Source organism: Notolabrus celidotus, chromosome 15 (assembly GCF_009762535.1).
Source record: "Notolabrus celidotus isolate fNotCel1 chromosome 15, fNotCel1.pri, whole genome shotgun sequence".
In the NCBI taxonomy this organism is placed as follows: domain Eukaryota; kingdom Metazoa; phylum Chordata; class Actinopteri; order Labriformes; family Labridae; genus Notolabrus; species Notolabrus celidotus.
This window is the reverse complement of record NC_048286.1, coordinates 7,370,554-7,382,779: the sequence shown is the minus strand read 5'-3', so window position 1 is coordinate 7,382,779 and position 12,226 is coordinate 7,370,554. Positions and strand designations below refer to the sequence as shown.

At 41.1% G+C, this 12,226-nt stretch overlaps 2 protein-coding genes across 3 annotated transcripts in view; one reads left to right on the top strand and one right to left on the bottom strand.

The window, feature by feature from the left end:
* Positions 1–5,117, top strand: part of tesk2 (testis associated actin remodelling kinase 2) — a 45,408-nt gene extending 40,291 nt beyond the window's left edge. For both annotated transcript variants that reach the window (XM_034703904.1, XM_034703902.1), the window contains exons 13-14: positions 1,096–1,605; positions 1,886–5,117. In XM_034703904.1, the coding sequence (XP_034559795.1) occupies positions 1,096–1,605; positions 1,886–2,154 (779 nt within the window). In that variant the 3' untranslated portion in view covers positions 2,155–5,117. The remainder of the gene's footprint in view (positions 1–1,095; positions 1,606–1,885) is intronic.
* Positions 5,118–6,421: 1,304 nt separating this feature from the next.
* si:ch211-155e24.3 (uncharacterized protein LOC100150696 homolog) lies at positions 6,422–12,079 on the bottom strand. The gene is made up of 4 exons (XM_034703986.1): positions 11,480–12,079; positions 11,225–11,349; positions 9,435–9,543; positions 6,422–8,455 (listed from the first exon to the last, which is right to left on the bottom strand). The coding sequence occupies exons 1-4, from the start codon at positions 11,691–11,693 to the stop codon at positions 7,494–7,496; spliced, it is 1,410 nt and encodes a 469-aa protein (XP_034559877.1). The 5' UTR covers positions 11,694–12,079; the 3' UTR covers positions 6,422–7,493.
* Positions 12,080–12,226: the final 147 nt, after the last annotated feature.

Here is a 12,226-nt window from a genome sequence, read left to right as displayed (position 1 = left end):
GCCAGACCCTCACTTCAATTCCCCTTTGCATCAATGAAATCTGCACCTCGCTTACTTATTAACTGCAGAATCAAAGGGAAGATATAATTTAGAACTGTCTGAGTATCTGTTCCGCTCTCTAAAGAGTCCTCAGTTCCTGATAATGAGATAATTTCCCCGTCTTAAGAGGGAAACTGGTCAGAGATCAAGACTCCTATAATGAGATACTTGATCCATGCAGGCCCATGTTTCACTTCTAATTCAGTCGAGCGTTCAGCTGCCTGCTGTGAGCAGCGTGGAGTCAGGAGGCTCTCCTTCCTCTCTGTCCTGCAGTGTAAGAATATAAACAGTGTAAACGTTTGATGAAAAACGATGCAGGAGAGGTTAATACCTGTGAAAACTCCCTCCTCGTTGTTGTGTTGTAACCCTGGATGAAGCAGCAGGTGTTTTGAAACAATCCTGGTTTGTTGACGGTAGATTGATCTCTGTGTGTGTTTTATTTTGTGGAAAACACGACCCGGATCTGACGGATCTCACTCCTTGTCTGCTGCCAACTGTTACAGAACGTCACGCCGCCGCCTCACGCTCTGACCCCTCCTCCTCCAGCTCACTCTCTTTCAGCCTGATAGCATCAACGTTTCCTGCAACCCAGGATGAACCTCATTGAAGGAAATATTTCTGTTACATAACGACATTTCATCCAAATATTTTAATAGACCCGTCTTTGTGCTCCTCATTAGTGTAAGCACTTATTCTAGATATTTCCTGGCATACGTGAGACAAGTTTGTTATTACAAGGAGTATATAAGATGTTATTGGTGAGCTCATTTGTTTATATGTATCATCTGTTACTGCTGCTCTAATAAAAGGTCCCAGAACACTTCAGAGGATATTCCTGTGTAATAAAACTCATCCTGTGAAACTGTTGTGTTGAGGAACACAGGATTGAGCCTCTGCTGCCCCCTAGTGGTGACCTTAAATTGTCTTTTTACCATCAGAACACAAATCTAAGAAAAAGTTGAAGTCACTCTTGTACTTTAAACCTTAAATTTGATATTTTTGTATAAATTTGACGCAATATGTTTCACAAAGTTGTTTTTGTTGTTGTTGTTGAAGGTGATAAAATCCAGGGCTTCAAGCGACTGAACCCCCTCAGTTTCCAGGATGATAAAATCCCTCCAAAATCCCCCCGCCCTCGACGGAACATCTGGCTCAGCCGCAGCCAATCAGACATCTTTTCCTGCAAACCAGGAAGAAAAGTAAACCTCCAGGACCCGTACTACAACCCCCCCGTCAATCAGCGGGCCTCCAAAGCTCGCAAGATCAACCCGTTCACCGCCAGAGAGGACCTTTGCGGGGGAAAGATCAAGTTCTTCGATGTACCGAGCAAGTCGGTCTTCTCTCTGGTGTTTGACCTCCACTCTCCTCCGGGGAGTGCGTTCAGCAACCAGCCGTCTTCTCACGGACCAGGAGGACCCCAGCAGGAGGCGTCGTACTACTGGCAGCAGCTTCCAGGAAGACAGTGTCACTCCTTACCCGTCTCCCCACAGCTGCCCCGCTCTGAGGTCTTTAACCTGGCTGCTGCTGTGACCTGCAACTCTAGCCAGTTCTCCACAACGCTGCCAGGTGAGCTGCAGGAGGGAATACTTCTTGCAACTTCTTGCTACATACTTGCAACTAGTTTACAGCTCGAAGCAGAAGCCCTCCATTATCTGGTGCTTTCAAATATTGTAAAGAACCTGATTGAGATTTTGTTCATTTTTGTTGGTTTGTACAAACTGAAAGCTGTTGTCTTTTGTGTGCTTTTACTTCATCTTTCACTTTTTTAAGGGTCATTAATTGATTGAAATGTGTGACTTGTGTGTCAAACTTTTTAACAAAGCTGTGAACTCTCGGTCTGATGCAGGAAACGACGTCCGACAGAAGGCCCCTCTGAACACCTGGGGGAAGAAGTACGTGGTAGTCGAGATCCCACCTTACTGCCGGCAGAGAGGAGGGGAGGAGGATGGAGAGGCGGAGGGGAGGAAGGAGGGAAATGAGGATGATGTGTTTGGGGAGAGCTGGTCTCCGATGGTCCCCAGCAGTGAGAGAGACAGTGGGGAGGCGATGGACTGCTCCAGCACCCTGGAGGAAGAGGAGGAACGAGAGAGAGGGACGGACACCTGCTCCATGTAACACACATGCTAATCCACGCTCACTCACATGCACTCTTGGTGGCAGGGAGGAGGTGGTGGATCGGGACACAGGAGGGGGGGCTTCTCACAGCAGGAGCTAGTTTTTAAAAGTAGACTGACCGGACTTGACACATTTCAAAGACTGTGGACAATAAGATGTAATAAAAGAAGAAAGAGCACTTGATTTTTACCTTCAAGTGAATGTATCAGGTGGATTCATAAATCAAGCACACCTGGGGTAGAGAAAGGAGATTTTGTCACACAGGTGTGATGGGAAAAAGCACACAAACAGAGCTTCTGTCCACACGGGACACTCTGCATAGAGATTATTTTTTGAAAAGGTTGTTTATATTTCATCTTGTGACATGATGTAGATTATTTTCCTTTAAAGCTTTCTCATATTGAGCGTCGTGTCTGTGAGGAGGGGTATCGAGGATCCCCAGTGTCGTTTTTGTGAGTGTTTAAAATCAGCCCTTGTGTTTTATACGTTCTCCTTGTGTTCTTTATTAGACAAATGTTTTTATGAAATTAAAGCAGCCAATGTTTTTCTGATTAGCAGCAGAGCGCCCAGGAATCTGAACGAGAAAACCAGAGTTATGTCACAATAAGTCAGTGCCTAAAAAACAATAATAATGAGACAGACCCTCAAACCAACTTTCAGGATAACCCTTAAAAAAAGCTAACTTTTTGAAAGCTAAATTTCAGGTGTTAGAAGTCTGATTTTATTTAAATGCACCATGTCTTCCAAACGGTGTCTTCTCACAACTGGACTGATACACAGTGATGAAGATGAAGCTTTTAAAATTAAAGCCAACATGGGATAGTTTCTAGCTAAGTCATGACCCTGAAGCACGACATAACAAAATAATACGTTCATGTTTGCTAATGTTAGCAGACTTTAATATGCCTGTATTACTGAGTTTTGTCACCACGTAAAATTGCATAGTCTACCTTAAAGCAACAACATTTAAATGTATGGAAATAGGGCTGGGCGATAAAACGATAACTATAATTGTCGAGATATTATTTTTCTCAATATAAGTATAACAAATGTACGATAAAAGGTTGATATATTTAAACCTGTAATTACATCCCTCAACCACTGGAAAGGAAGGGGCTGTAGTGTGTCTTAAATGCTAGTTCCCACCCAACATTAGACAGAAGAAGAAGTTGGAATGGAACGGAAAATGCAATGCTGGACTAGAAAGTCTGCTGAACTTCATTAGTTAAGATGATTTGATTATTTACTAGACTACTAAATCCAGTTACAACTGAAGAAACCGTCTGCTTTCTTCAACTTTCACTCAGGAGAAAAAAATCTGCCTTTAAAAATGATATGAAAGAATGATCTTATATTTATCTTGAAAATTATTGTTATCGACTGATATGAAATATGTTATTGTGATAACATATTTTTCAATATCGCCTAGCTCTACATGGAAATCAGAGGCTCCTGGAGGTGCTAAATCAATGAATTATAAGAAAGGCAAGCAGTGGTGTACGTTACACAAATAAAAACAGATACTGTGAGTACGGCATGTCCTGCCAGTTCAAACTTTTACATCATTTTGTTTATCAGAGTCCTTTGACCAAAAGTCAAAGTGATGCCGGTGCTGAGATGAGAAGTGTTTGCAGCTACCTTCAGATAGTTCAGTTTGTGAATACAAATGAAGGCAGAAACACTAGTTTTCTACTTTTTCAGCAATAATTTTAGACTAATGTTGAGTATTAGGGTCGCTCAACTGAAATAAGTCACTAACAAACAAGACTGTTAGTTAACACCTTTTTTCTTGTCACATTTCAACTTTGATCTCCAAATCTCATTTTTTAAATGATCCTTAATGTGGCTCTAATCCTCCCTCACATAAATTAGAGGGTGTTTGTTGAATTAAAGCACACTTGGGAACTTTACAGACCTAAAAACTCAATTGAGACCCCAAAGAGAGATGAACAAATGATCCTGTAATAAGAGCACAGCCTGCTCTTTCAGCTCTTTCATTCACATGTGCCTGATACTGAGTCTTGCTATGCCTGTTGTAAGAAAACTAAACATCAGCGTGAGCTTTGGTAGAGTTTAAAAAAACACCAACAAGATGTTTGGTGATGACTGAAACTAACAATCTCTGAAACTCTCCGTTATGTTCTGGATTCCCACATTTGTTTCAGAGTCTCAGGACAGTAACTGTCATTGAAACAGATGTTTGTTTGAAGCCCTCAGATTTGCAGTGCTGTGAACTGGGTGCTTTTTCCTGTTGAAGATCATAACCTGTGCACAGCTGTGGCTTTGTTCCATCGCTCGGCAGTGATTGGTCAGGCAGAGAGGGGTAAGCGGCGCTAAATCAACATGATCTCTCCTGGACTTTATTTTGTGTTTTGGCATACTCTTTGTCCCCTTGCGTAAACATTTTCTAAAGTTAAGGTAAAAAAAAACAACAACCGCAGTTCAACCTCTCACCACAGGGGCCGCCAAAGACAACAAAACACGTCTTAAAGATTTCGACTTCAAATCGATGCTCTGTGGGATTTATACTTTTAAAAACACTCCAGTGAATATCTGAATGAGACGAGGAAGAGGTGAGGCTTGTGTGGATGTCGCATGTCCTTTTCTTTTAACAGAGTTTGATTGCGAAAGTTGAATATCAGCGGTGTCAGTGTCACACTAAATGATTGTTATTAAATCTTTGTCTCCGCTGCGGCACTTCTTCATAATGCTCTCGTTCATTCTGCTGATTCCTTTAATCAGAACTAAAATGCACTCATTCATGGACACCCTTTAAACTCTTCTATGCAACCGATGCAACTTTTATGAGGCTGTTTTACAGATCTGATATTTATGAGAAAACATTTTTAATGTCTTACATTTGTAAATTTGTGTATAAAGTTTGTGTTACCTTCCCTGATGAAAACAGGTTGTTCAGATGTTTTTGCTGATTGAATAACAAAGCTGTCATTGTGAGAAATGTTTCTTTGTGTGTGTGCCTCTTTTTTTCTGCGAGCTCAGTAAACCTCAAACAGCCTGCACTTCAAAAACAACAGACAAATCCTCTCTGGTCTACAATTCGCTTCTTGCATCCATTCAGCTTTTTGTGAAACTACCTCATGTGTTATCGCCCAGCTCTCTTACTCACCTGCGCCTAATACTTGATCCTGATTGGTTAAAACTCTGTAACAACTGTAATTCATTATGAATAGCAAGGGCAACGTCCAGGACAATCAGATCACACGTGATGTCAAATCAATCTTCAGATCAGAGTCCATCACATCTATTAAGCCCATGACTTTATCTCTTCCTGTTGACAATGTGGCAAAAAAAAAGTTAGCTTCCGATAGCCTGGGGAAACAAAGTGGAGGATATATTTTAATATTACTCTCAATGCACTTTGGAGAGCACAGAACTTTAGATTAGCTGACCGGTCAGCAGCAGAGAAGAGACGAGACAGCAAGAAACATGGGGGATGTTACAACACACGAGGAGCTGAGTGAACGAGACGTCTACCAAACTGAAGAAAACAGTGTTTCGTCTCCGATCGGTCACGGCACCAGAGGTTTTATTCTAGTCAATGTGTTAACTCCATAGACTGGATAAAATATGGACGTAGTATCCGTGACGTCACCCATCTGTTTCTGAAGCGCTGTTTTGAGGCCAATCGGCGGCGGCAGCCATATTGCTGCTGTCGAGCGATTGTGACTTTAAGAGGCGGGCTTTGAGCCTCCTAGCCAACAGCTACAGTGTTCCCGCCTGTCAATCAAGGCAGCTGTGCCTCTCATTGGAAGACTCTTAATCTCAATATCTTCAAAATTGCCGCGTTACAAAAACACCCCCCCCCCTCCTTCAGTATGTGCCGATCAAGACATGAGCTATCCAGACTACACTTTTTGTACTAGACTGTAAACATGTTTATTTCTGCAGTAAAGATCGTCTTTTATGGATTGGTGTGTATGTGGTTTCCGTTACTTCCGGAGCCAGCCTCAAGTGCATCCTCGATGAACTACAGTTTTTAGCACTTCCCCATTGGACTCATATTTTTTTTGACTGGAGGTTGCCGCTTGGTTGACTCCCACTGAGCCAGGCTTTGAGTCAGCAGGTCAGAGGTTTTCAGAGGAGGATAAAGACAACATGGATGAGGAGACGAGTCGGATAATCGCTGATTTAGCAATTACCGCAGCGGATTGGATGTGGTGGAAGTGCAATGTTACAGGACTGGTTGCGAGAGATACAGGTGCTGCTGTTACTTTCTGCATGTATAAAAAATGCCAACAGGAAACGCTAATGTTTAATGTGATTTATTACAATAAAACAGGCAAATGTTAAGACTTTAACATGATGTAAAAAGCTTAATTTAATGTTAATTCAACCTGCAGGTAGGCTGATCAGAATACTGTTGCATTGGAAGTGCTACCAACCGTAGAATCTGAGGGGAATCTTTTTTTAGCTGCATAAAAAATCATTTTAAAATCACTTAAATCATCTTTAAATCAATACTTAGAATCGGCTTGTTTGTATCTTTAGTTGGTCACCAGGTAATAAGCAGTATCATTTACCATATAGTAAGAAGGCAGTTATGCAAAATAGAATCCTGACGGGGTGAGAGAGTCCTGCTCAACCTGTCGGGATTCTAATAAACATAATCATCTCTTTCCTTAAAGCTTAAATTGACCTTCATTTCTTTAATAATCAGTCATTGAAGGAGGAGTCGTATAATGTGCAGTATTGTTTGCTGTAACAGTTCAATACCAGATCACTGTGACACTGTTGACTCAAAACGTTTATATACACAAGATATTTTAAGCAGATTTTAAAAAATAGCGACGGTCACATGACGCAGAAAGGAAGATACACAATTAACAGATCATACATGTGGTTTCAAATGTTTCACCAACTCCGAAGAGTTCAGACTTACCGACCATGTATCAAACCGCTTACTATCTTTAGAAATGTAGCACCTTTCCTCCAGAGTCCAAGGGTTTAGATTCAATTACAGAGCTACATTTCTGTCATAGGTGAGGTCACACATTGAATGTAAATTGTGGTACAGTGTGATGGATTACTCATCTGTGGACTGCAGTTCATTAAAACTTAGTGAAAAAAGACAAAATACAAAGTTATAGCTGCCTGTTGTAGGAAAAAATGTGAGAATTCAAAGTATCATTAGTTAGGGGCTAAACTAGCAGCCTCACAGGTAAGACCCTTATACATCAATAAGGGAATAATAATTTAAGACTACTTTATTTCATCAGTGTCATAACATTTCTTATTCACAAAATGTGTGCCGAGCTTCATGATGTTTATATTTTCTTAATGCAGGACTCTGACGTGTAAAACGACCCCTCTGTGTGACCTCAGTGTGCGGTCTTCTGATGGGACTTGAGACTAGATCGCTGGGTGAAGCACTTCCCGCACAGCGAGCACTCGTGGGGCTTCTCTCCGCTGTGCACCACCGCGTGTCTGATGAGGTTGCACTGTTTGGCAAAGCTCCTCCCGCACAGCTTGCAGCTGTATGGTCTCTCCCCAGTGTGACTCCTCAGGTGCTCTTTGAGCTGACAGCGCTTTGAGAACGATTTGAGGCAGAACGTGCAGCTGAACTTCTTCTCCCCGAGGGCAGACCTCCACGGTGTCCTCATCCTCCTCGCCAGGACCAAGCCGGTTCGGCTGGGCCCCACAGAACAGCTGGGAGCTGGATTATGAGATGTCAGATCCTCATTATGGTGCCCTGTATGAGGCATAGAGTCTTGGTATGGATGCTGAGATAGCTGTGAGATGGAGCAGTGATCCATAGAGTTGAACTGAGATGAAGAATGTCCTTCTTGTTGTGGTCTCTTAGATCCAAATGTCCTGGCCCGTCTTTTCACTCTTGCTGCACTAACAGCGACTGACTGTGATTTCTCTAACGCCTGAATTTGGGACACCATGTCCTCCAACTGTAACCCACTCTGAGACGGGAAAATGGAGGGAAACTGCTGCCCTGCATACGAAGAGCTCGGGTCAGCAGCATCTGTCCATTGATTCGACGTCCACAGCTGTCCGCTACCTTCATCTGTTGCAAAACCTCCAGGGGAATCAAGAGGAGCTGCGTCCTCATGCTCCTCCTCATCCTCCTCTTCCTCCTCTCTCTCATATTTCACCTTGAGCTCGTTTTGATTTGGACTTGGCTGCTGATCTTGGAAAGTGTCGTAGTCACCTGTTGGGGACATTTGAGATCCAGAGTCGGCTGGGTTCTCAGCTGAGAGGTGAGGCTCCACAAAGTCTTCAGTGTGGGCCGGCTGAGACGCTTGGAAACATGACGGATGCTGTCCTTCAGATTCTAAAGAAAACAAAGGAACCACATTATCCTCTAGTCCAGGTTTCAGGCTGCACTTACATCAAGTCTCTTCTCATGTATTTCAAATTTGCTTTAGTTGCATTTTTTAATTTTTGAGTTCTTGCTGAGATTTGTTGCAATAAGTAAAAAAAAAACCTGAATAACTGGCATGTAGACATTAACCTGCAAGGAGGACCGGAGGCTGGTGGTGCTAGCTCTGCTAGTGTTAGCCACACTTAGCAAACAGATTTAACAAACTGACAAGTTTGTAGTCATGTTTCATAAATTTTGCTCAATTTGTAAAGTTTTCCGAGAGTTTTCTTACATTTTGACTAGTTGGTTCGTTTAAATTCAAATTTATTTTTAAACTTCTAGTAAAATGAATTGCTTCTTAAACAGAACATCCCTACATCAAAGCACAACACTGAGGCTTTTTGAAAGCTCACCTGCTGCCTAAAGTTAGGTTTTTTTCTCTCATTTCATATTTGAGAGAGATAAACTTAGCTCTGTGATTCTAAACTAAAGGTATGGTGTCACACTCTAGCTAAGTAGTCAAAGACCATTTTGATGACATGTTGGAGTGGTGGTATTTTTGTCATATGTACCCTAATGACACACACACAGGACTAAAAACTTTAAAGACAACACTTGCAGCTGAGCTTTAGAAAACAAAAGTTTCTGCATGGGTTTTTTTCCAAAATCACTGCCTTACTCTCTTTGCCCCACTTAGCAAAAACCCATCACACACTCTTTATCTGAAATAATGTCATACTCATACTCACAGTGCTGTGCAGTGCTTGGTCAGTGACAGTCGGTTGTAAAATACTTTGCATAACACATTGTGGGATACTTTGAGACCACTTCAGATTCTAAATAATAGTTCATATAAATTCAGGAGGCATCAAAAATTGCTGACTATTTGTTCAGGATTTAAAGGTGTAGAGCTCTTCAGTGTGATGTGTGTGTCTGAGAGTAAGCTCACTCATTTTGTCTGCTGAGTGGTTTTTCCACATGTCCTCCTCTGCACACTCCACTTTGATCAGTATGTGTTCAGCTTCAGTCGCAGGCTCCATGTCGGCACACTGCGACACCTGTAACAACATTACCAACACAGGAAAGATGAACCTCGGTCATGAATTCAAACAGACATAAAAAAAACACATGCAGACAGGCTGTGGATGTTAGATTTGAGGATTTAACGGTCATGAAATGTTAAAATTAAAATGATAAAGTAACATTTACTAAGTTATGCCACGAAACATGACTATGAAGTGCTTTACTTTTTAGATTAATAAATGTTTTATTAAAGTGTTGCAGAACAATACAAGACGAGTGACAGCATGACAATACAATATATAATATACAAAACAATGTGAAAGACAAGACAACAAGTGAACACTAAGGAGACAAAACAGTGACTAACAGGAACTAACAATGCATGTGTCTTTGTATGTTTGTTGTAGCAAATCGAATAATGGTTTGAGATTAACTGAAGTGGCGAAAATAATGGAAACAGATCTGATGGCGGGGTTGAGCTGAATAAATAATTAACAGAAAGACCAAACATTAAATACAATTAAATTAATAAATTAATATTAAATTGGAATTAGAAAATAAAAAAACATTAATATTTTCAATAACATAATTATTATTATTATAGTAAGTTTATTAATAAATTAATACATTAATTCAAGATAAGTAAATCATTTAATAAGACAATTATTATTAAAGTAAGCGAATTCATCAATTAATAAAAGATAAGTTAATCATTTAATAACATGATTATTATTGATTTATTAGTAATAAATTAATAAATACATTAAAGATCAGTAAATCTTTAAGTCCTATACTTTTATGTGGGGGCATTTTGTTCAAGTCCATGGCTCAGAATCAGACACTTTCTGTCTCCTACAAACAGAAAAGATGTTTACAAAGTAAGAATATAAAACTTGTGTTGATTCCAGCACATTCATTCCTGTTTTTTCTGTTTAAAATGTTTGTAAATTGAACTTTTTGGGGGTTCTAGGGGGTTGATAAATTAAAACAAACTACTTTAAAACACAGCCTTTTGCCTTTTAGATTACTTTTCAGTCATTTTATGCACTAAATCAGGGGTGTCGAACATGCGGCCCGCCAGAGGTTCCAATCCGGCCCGTGGAACGACTTTGCCAAGTGAAAAAATGACAGAGAAGATATTAACTGCAATTTTCCAATAAAAGATACTACAATCTAAAATTTGTCCTCTGGGGAAATAGATGACTTCCTGTGATCCACTAACTACTAACATTAGCACTACACCCCTGCATACAACACTGAGGGGTCCAAAATAATCAACTTTACCTTGTTCATTTTTATAATCTATCTGTTCTTTTGCAGTAAACATTACACTCTGTGTCAGGTGACTGTGAAACCTGTGTGTTTGGTGTGTTCGCAGCAGGTTTCATGGCTTAAAGAGTAAAATATTTGGCCCACTATGAGACTCATCATGGCAAAAAATACAACAGCTGTTTCTGTAGAAAGATAGTTCATTAATGAACATTTTCAGAATGTACTTGTACTTTTTTGCACTAAAACAAAGGGAAACATTTGGAGTTTTCATTATTTATAGGTTATTATGTTCTGATTTTACTGGTCCGGCCCACTTCAGATCAACTTGGGCTGTATGTGGCCCCTGAACTGAAATGAGTTTGACGCTCCTACACTAAATGATCAACTGAGGCTTTCAAAAAGCAAATAATAAGCAACCACAGTCTTGTTTTGTATCATTCATACCTGCTGGGGTTGAGTTTGATCCTCTTCCTCATTCTGTCTGTCCCAGTCTGATCTCTGGGTCTCTTTGTTCAGCACCACCCTGACTAAAGGAGATAATCTGTCTGCTGCTGCTGGAGGATAGAACACTGAGGAAGAAGAAGAAGAAGAAGAAGAAGAAGAAGAAGAAGAAGAAGAAGAAGACACAACATTTTAACAACAAAGTAGAAGACATCCTCTGTCCCAGAAATGAGTACCTTCACACCCCCCTATCCTCACCTCTCCTCCGGGCTCTGATCCTGGTCCTCCTCAGCTCGGCCTCCATCCCCTCACACTTCCTCCGCAGCAGGTCGATGTCCCTCCGGCTCTGGCTCACCTCCAGCCGGAGCACCGCGCAGCTGTCATCCACTCTCCGGTCGATCTCAGTCAGAGCCGCCTTGGCCAGGACATCCATGACGGAGAGGAGCTGGCTGTGGAAGCTGCTGCTTTCCATTTTGGAACGATTCGCAGCTTCTTATCCAAATTAAAATGAATAAATCACCTGTGTTGGCTCGTGTGTGCTTTATATAGCTGAATTGAAGGAGAGGATGTGTTTAAAGTGCAGGTTAAAGTAGTGTTTCCGTCATCTTATGGTGTTGTGTACACTGATATATCCGACCATGGATGGATGGCTAAAGGATCGTTAGTTTTTGCACCTCATCACAGTTCAGACGGGCGGTGTCATTTCTTCTCTGCTTCTGTCGTTCTCAATTAAAGTGATTCTTACCAACTTCCTTAAACACCCTCCTTCATATAAAGTTAAATAGTTTCAAAGCTAACAGAGTCGTCAGCGTGCCGTTATGTCCACTAATATGGGACGTACTGGAATAGAAACCGAGGATACCATAGTACCGTCACTGCAACGTACTGGTGACGTTTTATTACCGTAAGTACGTAACTAGACCCGCACAGTGATTTATGAGCTCATGAGGTGGAATCAAAGACTATAAAATGGGTGGAATCTTCTTTATACAGTCTATGGTGGAA

Excerpts from the sequence above, each read along its gene's own strand:
- si:ch211-155e24.3 (XM_034703986.1), bottom strand. The coding sequence starts at position 11,693 with ATGGAAAGCAGCAGCTTCCACAGCCAGCTCCTCTCCGTCATGGATGTC. Across the intron at positions 11,350-11,479 it reads GATCAGAGCCCGGAGGAGAG|TGTTCTATCCTCCAGCAGCA; the intron begins GTGAGGATAGGG and ends CTTCTTCCTCAG. Across the intron at positions 9,544-11,224 it reads ATCAAACTCAACCCCAGCAG|GTGTCGCAGTGTGCCGACAT; the intron begins GTATGAATGATA and ends ATGTTGTTACAG.